We start from the raw sequence: 11,481 nt of genomic DNA, 5'->3' as shown, positions 1-11,481 counted from the left end.
CCATGAAATTAGTGTCTGCCAATGTATTGCTAAGAGGAGGAAATTAATTTAATTCTCAGGAAGAGCAGAATGACTAAATATTCTTCTCTGGAGGTAATTTTTGTTTTCACTGTTTGAATACTTCACATATTGGCTTCATATGTGTTTAAAATGTTTTCTAATGACTGGTATTTTCTTGAAAGGTGTTGTTTAATTTTTAGAAATTTCTAAGTATTGATAAAGTTCATGGCCTCATTTTGAGGCTGAAATGTATTTCAGCATCTCTGTATAGCTAATCTTTCACCATATGCTCTTTATAAGACAAAAAAGATGCTGGGTTTCCTACAGTTTCTCAGGTAATTTTGTCTGGCTCAGATTACTGGGCTTTTAATATCATTATTATTCTGATTGCCCTTAGTTTCTGAGGACACCAAGTAGGGGGAAAAAACCTTTGCTTTTTTTACAAATGTGTGTCTATCCAAGGCAGTAATGGCTTGGGACACTAAGGACACTTTCACTGATGTTACCTCATAGCTTTGCTTGTAATCATAAATACAAATTAATCCTGAGGTATATAGTATTTGAAACACGTGTTTTTTTCAGTGTTATTCTCTCCATTATGAATCCAGGTTATGTGCTGTCTTTGGTGTATCTATTAAACCCAGGACCAGTTGCATTCATTTTCGTTAATTTCTAGCAAAACAGTTCAGTGTCATAAAATCAAATTATGCTTGGCTATCAGGATCAAAATATGAAAGGTGTTGGGGAAGATAATTGTTTCGACTTTTTCTTTTTTCCTAGAATCACTCAACAAATCATTCAAATCATTCAATGTGCTACATGTAAAATGCTGAAATAATTGACCTGGATTAAAAGAACCTGTGGGCTCAATAAAAATGTAGTAAGACTTTTCTATTGAAGGGGTAAAACATACTTTATTGGTGGGACTGTTAGGTATGTCCTGACTCACTTCACTCAAAGTGTGAAGCTGGAGAGATTGAGTGTTGATACTTCAAGGGAATACTTCTGAAGAAACTTTCAGAACCCGGTGTTTGTTAGTTGAAGGTGAACCAAAAGCTTTTAGCACAATGCTGTCCTCTGGTGGAATAATGTTGCACTAAAAGAGCATTGTACACGGAGCAGAAAAGTTTTCATTAGATCTATGTTATGCAGTATATGTTGGTACTTGTGTAGCAGTAACAAAATAGAACAAAATTTGAGGATGCCTCCAAATCATCTGTGATGTAATGTAATTTGTAACTAAAATAGATATTTCTTACTCTTACCATTCCAAGCTAATGTTTTCCTTAAGGTTAATCAGAAGTTCTCATTGAACAGCAAGTCATTTGGAGTTAACAGGATTTCATTTTATGATTCTTTTAAAAGTCGATAGTAACAGTTCTTTCAAGTCAGAAGTGTATTTAAATAGTTGTCACAGATTGTTCATACTTCTCTTTTGGTTTGTTCTGTGCTTTTGTTCCTTGCTTTCATGTGGTCCATAGTCTTTAGACTGTGGGGTATTTTTCTCAAAACCAGTAATTAATGTGGATACATCCTGTTTAATCTGATAGTCTTGGATCTGTAGCATACCTGCCATACTTGGAAATGTAAAGTAAATGCAGGGAAATGTTGGATAGACACATACTGAAAGATAGGCTGTGCTAAATAAAGTATGTTATCTTTGAGTGTTTGAGGTTTGTGCAGAATGAACTTTTGTAATTTCACTTGATGTAAAGATTAAAGTGTAAAAGATTCAAATCAAAAACTTTCGTTATAGTAGAAAGAATAAGGTGGGATGAAATTACTTGGTTATTTTACTTTCTAGATCACGTGTTGGGTAGGTAGTTGAGATTTTGGCAGCCAAGTAATAGGCTTGAAGAGGAATAGGAAGAACTGTCAGGCCTGACTTTGTTCAGACTTTTAAAAAGGGAAAAATCAGTAATACAATTTCTGGAAAATAAATCCTGCTGGATTCAGGGGAAGGTCTGGGGATTTAAGCATGTGTTTAATGCCTAAATTTTGATTTAATAATTTTCCCTTTTGCAGTTTTCATTCTCTGCTATAGAAAAGGGTATAAGAGTAACCTGATACATCCCTTGCTGCCAGCCTGTTCCTCAAAGGGAAGGATGTGGTAGTTGTTGTAAAATACCAACTTTGAGAGATGCAGAAAGAATGCTGTCTCTAGAACATTGCTACTCTCTTGGTCTGACTTCACCAGCCATAGAGATGTGTTACGCTAATATTAGTTTTTCTGTTTGAATCAAATTATAGATGTTCTAATAATTGATCATAAGTAACAAAGTTAATCTGTTATTTGAAGACCTGGTAGATTCTCACTGCAAATGTTCTAAAATTTTAAATACAGACATTTTTGTGATTTATGTTGATGGCTGAATTTCCCCACAGTTAATATCACATCATATATAGAGGTTACAGATTGGAGTAATATGGAGAAGTATTGACGTGAAGAAAACACGTAAATCAGAGCTTCTTAAAAATGTCTGTCTTCAAGTAGGAATGATGTAAATGTTTGAGAGAAAACATGACAGGAGTTTGTTGCAAAGAGTCTTATATCTGCATTAAATCAGTTGTTTTGAGCTTAAATGAAAAGAATGGGAAAAATACTACCTTCTGGAGAAGCATGGGTTAGTACTTCATTTGGAAAGCTGTTAGTGTCTGACATAGATTCTAGGTTAAACTAGTTTGCTTATTTCAGTGTGACGTCTAACTTGCTAATCAGCTGTTTTCTAGAAAGTTTAGTAGGCAACAAAAAGACTTGCAGTGCTGCCAGTAGCTGCTAAGTATTGTGTGTGCAGCATCAATTGTTGGGAAGATCTGCGTGCTGCATAGGTAGAATTTTGTGGGTCTCTGTGTGGGAGGAAAAAAGCAAACACACCAACTGAAGCAGTGAAATTCAGTTTACAGAGTTAGCAAGCAAGTGTTCTCAGAAGTTAGCCTGCTGTCAGCATCCACATCACCAGATTGTTAAAAATCCTTCAGAGTTTATGGATGAAACTTCAGGAAAAAGAAAGTTAAGTGAGAAAGGCAGTTTTTTCATTTTTTCTTTTTTAAGCCAACCAAACCAACTTTGAAGATGCTAACATGGCCGTCCTCGAAACATAGTTCGGCTATTAACAAAGATTCTGGAGATATTTTCTTCTAATACGCTGTTCCATGTAGAGGGATGATTGCAGAATAGATACGCAGTGAGGTGAATAAAAAACAGGTTCAGTATTCACATAAGCACCGTGATTATACCTTAGAAGCTAATAGTGCTTCAGGCTGTCCCGATAGATGAAGAAACTAAAGGCAAAAGTGATAAAATAATTTTGCTCACTGTTCATCTAACTGCAGTGATGCAATTGTTGGAACAAGTAGGGGAGATTCAAAAGTAATTGCTTATCAATGTGTTTCTGAATTACTTGTGGTAGAGCTTCTGTTCAGATGCTATAGAGTGGAGTAGTTAAAAAAAAAAAAAAAAAAAGCAAAAATATTCTGTAACTCACACCAGAACAACTAGGTTTAAAAAATAGAGATATGGCTAATGTGACTCTTGTTCTGGCAGTTTGCTCTAAAATTGTCTGTGCTTTTACCAAACTGTGAAGAAGAAATCTTAACTGTTGCTGAAAGAGGATGTTGATCCAAATCCTGCCTTGGGTTGTACACACTGGTTTCTTTCGTGAAGGTCCTTAATTTGCTGCTGCGGTTGAAAGATGTTTGTGTTAGCCTTCACAGATTACAAGACAATGTCACTTCTGCACTTAACTAGGCAACCCAGGGAGAACTGAAACCATACAGAGAAAAATGAAAACTTCTTGAAGCTATAAAGCCTTTCTCAGACACACATGCAGTGTGGCTACTTTACATAGCAAAGCATGAGCTTAAGGGAGAAATAGAATGGAGAGAACTCATGCAGCCTAAATTAAAAAAACGTAGAAAAACATCCTAATTTCTACCGCACATGAAATGTCAGGGATGGCTATGGTGTTATTCAGAATTAACATATTAGGAAGTGTTGAATTAAAGGCTGGAAAGCTAGCTAGTACATTTTTGCCAGTGGTTGATTTGGTTGTTGTTTTTCTTTCCTCTTGATCAACCATTATACAATTTACCTTTTAAAAGTGGCACAATTCCTGACTGAATAGTTAAAATACCAGTCAATACTAAGGCGTAAAGGTGTCTGTAGGAAGGTGGAGCTGAAGAGCTTTTATAACTTAACCTGTTATTATTTCAGGTGCTCGAGTCTGCTTTACTTCAAGAATTCAAGATTCTGATTTTGGGAGAGCAGTGTCTTTTAAAGACACAAATGCATTATAAATCGAGTCTCATGTCAGCTGCACATGTCAGACATGGTTGGCTCTGTTTAGTTACTGAGAGGCAATAGCAACAAATCTTCCTCATAAAAAATAAGTGCATTTGTTGCTGTCTTAAAGCAATTTTATTTGTTTACAGGTGTCAGCTGTGATGCATGTTTAAAAGGAAATTTTCGAGGCCGCCGATACAAGTGTTTAATTTGCTACGATTACGATCTGTGTGCAACTTGTTATGAAAGTGGTGCAACGACAACAAGGCATACAACTGACCATCCAATGCAGTGCATACTAACAAGAGTAGATTTTGGTAAGTGATAATTTCAAACTCCTGTAATTTGTTGCTATATTTTTGTGTTTCTACTTATTAATCACTTCTCCAATTAGTGCGCTAAAAATAAGGGCCAAGTTCTTGTGTTCTAGTAAGCAGGCATGTTTTCTTCTCTAGAAGAGCTGAATTTTTTTTTTTTTTTTAAACCGCTGCACATGTATTTCTGATTTTTTTTATTTTGGTCTGATAACAGCAAATTATCAGACTAATAAATATACTTAGTAACAGTGACTACTGTTAAAAGTGCCACGGTCTACAGGCAGAAAAAAAATCCTAGTGACATTTTGTAGGAAGGTTGTTCATTGGTGGCTTACGTGAAACTGCAAGTACAAGAAAGGTGGTGATGGACTGCATTGAGAGATTAGTAGCAAGGACTAGCATGTAGTCTTTTTAGAATTCCTTTGTAGATGTACTAGTCTCAGAATTATTTCTAACTGTAAAGTCTTGTCAGTATTTAGAATAAATAATTGTTCTTGTGTCCTATCCAGTTTGATGTTTCTGTTGCATCATACTTGAAACAGGTTGTAACTTGTGAGAAATGATTTTGTGACAATCCACTGCTCTACGATGTTGCTGATCCTGGACATGTATTTTCTTTTGATGTCAAACACATGGGACTAGCATTTCAGTATTTCTTCCTAGTGATTGCACCTGTAATATTCATTTTTTAAATCTTTTAAATATGATGATTTCTCAAAAGATGAAGTCCTAACTTCTCTACCTTTTTGATTATAACAGAAGTAAAATTTATACTTTATTGGTTTAAAGTTTAGAGAATAGCTGTATACAGAAACATGCAGTTTCTTAAAACAACCTTTATATGAAATTGTCTTCAATTTTCTTTTAATTCTCAGGGCTCCTCTTGCCCTGAGACTGCCTGATCATGACTTCAGAAATCCAGGCCATGGGAGTCCATGATTTGAAAGGAAATAATTTAGTGCATTATCAAAAATACATGCCCCTGTTTTAACTTACGTGTTTCTTGTCAGGCTTTTGTTTTTTCCTCTGTGTACAGTATTGGGGATTGAAGTCACTGTTTGAAATGCACAGTTGAAACTTCTTAACCTGTTATCAGCAGTTATTTTTTGACATTAAACATGGGATAAAAGGACAGCATTGCTGTAAGTACTAAATACTAATCACAGGGGTAAGAAGACTGAAACGTAGTAATATTATAAGTCAAAGATTTTGGTGTACTGCAATGAGAACTTGTTCTAAACTATACTTTTTTTTTAATGCCTATAATGAGAAACTAGGAGTGACTACAAATTTTGTTTTGTTTCTTGCAACTTGGGTACTTCTCTTTTGGAAGTCTTTGATACATATACCTTTGGCTTAATGCCTTTTATGTATGTATTTTGTAGAGACACAGAGGGGTTATTTTCTACTATTTTAAGTATGCCTGAAGAATACAGATAGGTGGAAGAAGGTTCACAGTGAAGTGTTGAGATGGGTAATAGGATTTGAAGGACAACTTCTATATTGCTTAGTGTTTATGCTGTTTATTCTCTAAATGGGAATAAAAAACCAAGGTCTATAAATTTAATATGGCTTGCTATCCAAGCATTGCTCCCACAGAGCTAGTATCAGGAAACAAAATACTGCAGCTCAGCGCTACAGTAAGACTCCTGTTTTGATAACTGTGCAGAACAAGAATATCACCAAATTATGAGCTGCAGCAAAGTCTGATGGCACCTAGTTACTACTGACCTTGTAAGCTTATAGAGTGGAGAATGAAATGGGAAAATTGGAAAATAACATATTCCTTAGAGTTCAGGAGGATCTGTGGCATCATTCCTAAAATGTTTTGATTTTAAAGTTCCCTGTAGAATACACGTAAAGGCACATACCTTACAATATTGTACAGATGCTTAAAGAAATTGGTGACTTTTCAAAGGGCCTTGTGTGGCCAAGAAGATCATGTGACTTTGAGGAACATGCAAAAAATTAGGAGCTAAGAAATGTTAAGTTTAGTTAGAAAATCAGTAATGGTAGAAGTAGTCTAAAATTACCTGATTCAGGGTTGTTAGGATAGTTTTATTACTGGATATTAAAAATCACTAAGGTTAGATATTAATGGCTGAGAAGAAAATAATCTCAGGGCAACTAAGTGGTATTGTTGTGGTTTATCCCCAGCCATCAGCCAAGCCCCACACAGCTACTTACTCCCCACCAGCGGAATCAGGGAGAGAATTGGAAGGGTAAAAGCTGAAAACTCCTGGCTTGAGACAAAGGCAGTTTAATAGGGAAAGCAAAAACTGTGCACACAAGCGAAGCAGAACAAGGAATTCATTCAGTGCTTCCCACGGGCAGGCAGGTGGTCAGACATCTCTGGAGAGCAGGGCCCCATCATGCCTAATGGTGACTTGCAAAGACAAACAACAAGACTCCAAATGTTCCCCATTCCTCCTTCTTCCCGCCTTCATATACTTTATATCTGGAGTGTGGTGTCATATGGTCCAGAATGTCCCTTTGGTCAGTTGGGGTGACCTGTCCTGGCTGTGTCTCCTCCCAATCTCCCATGCACCCCAACTTCCTCGCCATTGTAGGAGTAGCAGCGCAAAAAGCAGAAAAGGTCTTGGCTCTGCGTAAGCCCTGCTCAGCAATAACAAAAATATCAGCCCTGTGTTCAACACAAACCCAGAAGATAGCCCTGTACTTCACACTGTGAAGAAAGTTAACTCTATCCCAGCTGAAACCAGCACAAGCACAGAACTGATGAAGTCTTCAGTTGCTCCCTGGTGATGTGGAAAGTCAAATGAAAGGAGAGTGTTTGTAATGTATGGCATTACAATGAGTGGGGATTTTCTTAAGTAAGGAAGATGTCACTAGAAAAACAAACTGGAAGGCTGTTAGTGTAGCTAGGTGTGTGAATTGTAGTGTACTTGGCTGTTGACAAACTTCAGTACTGTTATCTGTAGGCAGGTTTGTTTCAAAGATACAAAAATATTTTAAAAGCAGTAAACTTAAAGTTTTTCTTATGATATGGAGGAAAGCGGACAGGTAGTGAAAGATGAGCATTTTATCAAGGAAAAGGAAACAGAGTGGGTAGTCCTTCTCTTACAAAACTGATGCAAGCACTTCAGAGGAAGTCACTGTCATTTTTCTGATTTTAAAAGTGCACATGGGGATCAGCGAGTCATTTGCCCAAAATCCGTCTGCTACTGATGAAAAGGAGCCTGTACTATTGAATCCCACCACCACTCTGGCCATCACTGTCTAGGTGGGGGTATCTGTGGAGTTCACTTAAGTACTCTGCCTGAAGCTGCAACCAAATTGTTTGTGGTGGATAGCTGACCACATGGATGATCCTTTCAGTGTAGGAAAAGTCATATATTGTTTACCACTGTGAAAGTTAGGATCCGTTTTTAGAGTTCCTAGGTACTGTAATAATGTTGCAGAATATACTGCAAGAAGATGGGACTTTTTCAGGTACTCTGAAGGAGCTTTTGTTGTCATCTTGACACATTTTAATTTTTTTTCCTTGTAAGTCAGACTAGTAAAGGAGCCAGTATGAGAACACTGAAGACAAGTTAAAAGCTCTAGTGTTTTCTGGTTGTGCATGTTCACTCTTGCAGCATCTGGTTGCCATATTTATCTTTCAGGAGTCAGCATATGACCTAGTACTAATTTTGAAGCAAGACGGGATCCAGAACAATGGCAGTGCTGTTGTTCCTCAGGCCCCACAAGAGATACTGGAAAAAAGGCTTCAACACACACCAAGAGTGATATGCTTCTGTAAGAGGGACAGAGCTTAATATAAAGTATGAAGTCTCATATGTAATGAGAAGTGGCCTTCAAAGCACAAATCCAATTAGTTTATTTCAGAGGGGTGAAAGAGTAGAATTGTAATAGGCCTGTAAAGAACAGGAATGTGCTTACCAGGCAGCCACTTTTGTGCTCTTTGTAGGTCAATTTGTCAGGACAATGGAGAAGTTCACTGCGAATTTCCTAGTTTCCTTTTTCCTAAAAAAGCATTTTAAACTGTTAGGATGCTTTAGGGTCTAAGCATGTGGGTTGCCCATTACCACATCATTTTAAAGTGCCTATACTGACAAAAGAAAGTAATACAAATTGTTCATAGGGTTCTCTGCCAAAATCATATTGTGTTACTTTCATTGGAGTACAGAACCTACCTTGGTTCAGAAGTGCCTTCACTTGTCAGCTAAGATGCTTGTGTGACAGAAGATCCTGCCACTTTTTGTGCCCAATTCCTAAGCAGAGGGAGCTGATTAAATAATGGGTACCTTAATAATATGTGGTGTGAGATTGTCTGGATTCACCAGAATTCAGCTTGAGACTTTGTGGGTTTTTTGGTTTGTTTGGGGTTTTTTTCACACACTAGAACAAGATGTGTTTGCTAAATGTGTATCATGCTAAGTGTGAGCATCGTAGTTTGTTTGGAGCAGGGCTCTGGAGCAGCTTTGAGGGTAATATGTATGGCTGCTTGATAAGTAATACAAGAACATACATACTTTGTTTTGTTAAGTGGTGTGTTGCCACCATTTGGTTTCTTTAAGCATTAAAAAAATAAATAAATAAATACACTACAAGTTATGTCATATCAACATTTTTGTCTATATGTATATATCACATTGATTATACATTATTTATATAAAGAAAAGTGAAACTGAAATTCCTTACTGCTGTGTACCCTTGTAAAGAATTATATCTTAACAAAAAGTACAGGCTGTTAGAAAATGTAATCCTGAATTAGATCTCTCTTTGACAGATTGATTTTTATCTAAGGAATTCTGTGATACTTCTGTTTTCTCACTAACCTCCTACCAATTTTAAGAGTGTACTCGTTAGATTTAAGTATACATTTAACTTTTGTAGCTATAGATGGATAAAAAAGCAAAATTGCTGATATTTTTGGTTGCATTTTCACATTTAATTCAGGTTGTTTGTTGGTGTTTTTTCCCCACCAAGGAAAAGCTATAATGTCTAAATACTGTTGTGCTTGAAAACTGTCTTCATAAACTACTGTTGGGTCCTCATCAGACAGTGTTCTGATCTTTCCACTCCTTTGTATTCTTCCCCTAATTGATAAGACATATGGGTCACGAATCTTATCCTAGAGGGATGCAATTGAATCTGGTTTTACTTTTTTGCTCAATAGCCTTGTCTTCCTAGACATCTTGAACAGAGGGCTTTAGAGTTCCAGAGGAGTTTGAAGAATTATGGACTCCTCCTTTTGTCTTTGAAATGAACCAAAATTTTAATACCTGAGAGATTTCTTTGTGGTCAGAAGAGATAGTTCTTCGGTCATGGGCACATTGCATTCTAAACTGATAGATTTGTAAATGAAAACAGTAGCACAATTGTAGGTTCCTTCACTTCTGCAGCTGTGGAGGCACAGTGTTTCATTTCTTCCCATGTTACCTCTAATTCTTAATTAAATTCATTAACAAACGACCCCTTGGTCGTCAAGAACATGACTGTTCATAAATTTTAGGATTTTTTATGTCCTTGTAGACATAAAAAAACCAGATAAAAACATAGAACAGATAGAGAAATACCCATTCACTACCTTCAGTGCTCAAAACAGACACAAAGATTCATAAGATCACTTAATTACCAACCTTTTTTTTTTTTTTTTTAACTTAAATATTAGATCACTTAATTACCAACCTTTTTTTTTTTTTTTTAACTTAAATATTCCTTTTAATTAAAACCTATCTGGTGATCTATGTTTCACATTAGAAAACAGATTTTGTTTGTAGTAGGTGCAGAGAGATTAAAGTTGAAGAGGAAAAAAGAAGGGAGGTATAAATTTACCAAGGAAAAATATCTGGATTTGCCAGATATATATGTAACTTCTACACATTTTTTAATATTTCTTTTCCCAGGGGAAGGCATATTTGTTTGGCATTCTCATGTACGTTTGATGTATATTACAAGAAAGATGTGGAAGGAGGTTTGAGTGCGAGAACATGCCAGAGGTATAATCAAAAGACTGCAAAGACCTCCGACTTTTATTATATTAGTGAATAAATGTTTTGGTTTGTATTCTTTGAAAACAAGGAACAACACAGGATTTGACAGCCTTGTCAAACCTCCCCCCTTTGTGATAGAACTATGTGTGCTGCTAAAATTCTTGACATCTCGATTGAGCTAACAGTACAGTGTATCTAAGGAGAAGATACTTCTATGTGCATGCTTATGTATTTCCAGCTCTCTTCAGATGAGTTGTGGCCCTGTGCCCTTTGCCCAGCTGTGAGGTTGGAGTTGGTACTGTTGCCTTACTTGAAAATATGTTCATTCATTCTCAGTGAGTTTTACAGGTAGAGGTTTTTAGGCAATATGATATTTAAGAGGGGGGTTGGTTTGTTTGTTTGTTTGTTTGTTTTTATATTGATGTGAGTGAGAAGCTTATTCATGTTTCCTGTAGAATACAAAATACCTGCAGAGGATGAGAGAGAATAACGTTCTGTCCTTGCATAGTTTGATAAATTTTCATCTTAAGTTTGGGGAACTTCTATGTTAGCAACTAAAAGGTACCTACTTTTCATCAATGATGCAGAAGTGCTCACATTCAACACACCTAAAAGTTGCAGCTGGTGTGTAACAGATACCCAAATTCCTTTTGCGCTATCAAACTTTTATGTTATATATTTGAGACACTTCCAAAACTATTTACTGCAAAGCAGTGGTTCAACTATGGTATAAATACTGACATTTGGTGTCACTGAGGACTTCTGAAATTTGATCTAAATTTAAGGTCTTTTCAAGAGTTCAGCTTCTGGTTGAAATCTTATGGTTGAAAAATACCATAGTTGACCCTGTATATTGGATAAGAACAGTGGTGGAAAAGTGGAAGTGTGGCAGTGTCAGCAGCATCATGATGGAAGTCTTTTT

The 11,481-nt window shown here is 36.4% G+C and overlaps 1 protein-coding gene across 2 annotated transcripts in view; it reads left to right on the top strand.

Annotated features, from left to right (window-relative positions):
- KCMF1 (potassium channel modulatory factor 1) overlaps positions 1-11,481 on the top strand; it is a 45,155-nt gene that overhangs the window by 17,296 nt on the left and 16,378 nt on the right. For both annotated transcript variants that reach the window (XM_017735413.1, XM_017735414.1), the window contains exon 2: positions 4,432-4,599. In XM_017735413.1, the coding sequence (XP_017590902.1) occupies positions 4,569-4,599 (31 nt within the window). In that variant the 5' untranslated portion in view covers positions 4,432-4,568. The remainder of the gene's footprint in view (positions 1-4,431; positions 4,600-11,481) is intronic.

Source organism: Corvus brachyrhynchos, unplaced genomic scaffold, assembly GCF_000691975.1.
Source record: "Corvus brachyrhynchos isolate BGI_N302 unplaced genomic scaffold, ASM69197v1 scaffold22, whole genome shotgun sequence".
Taxonomy (NCBI): Eukaryota; Metazoa; Chordata; class Aves; order Passeriformes; family Corvidae; genus Corvus; species Corvus brachyrhynchos.
Note: the sequence above shows the minus strand (reverse complement) of the source record. Positions and strands in the feature narration are given on the sequence as shown.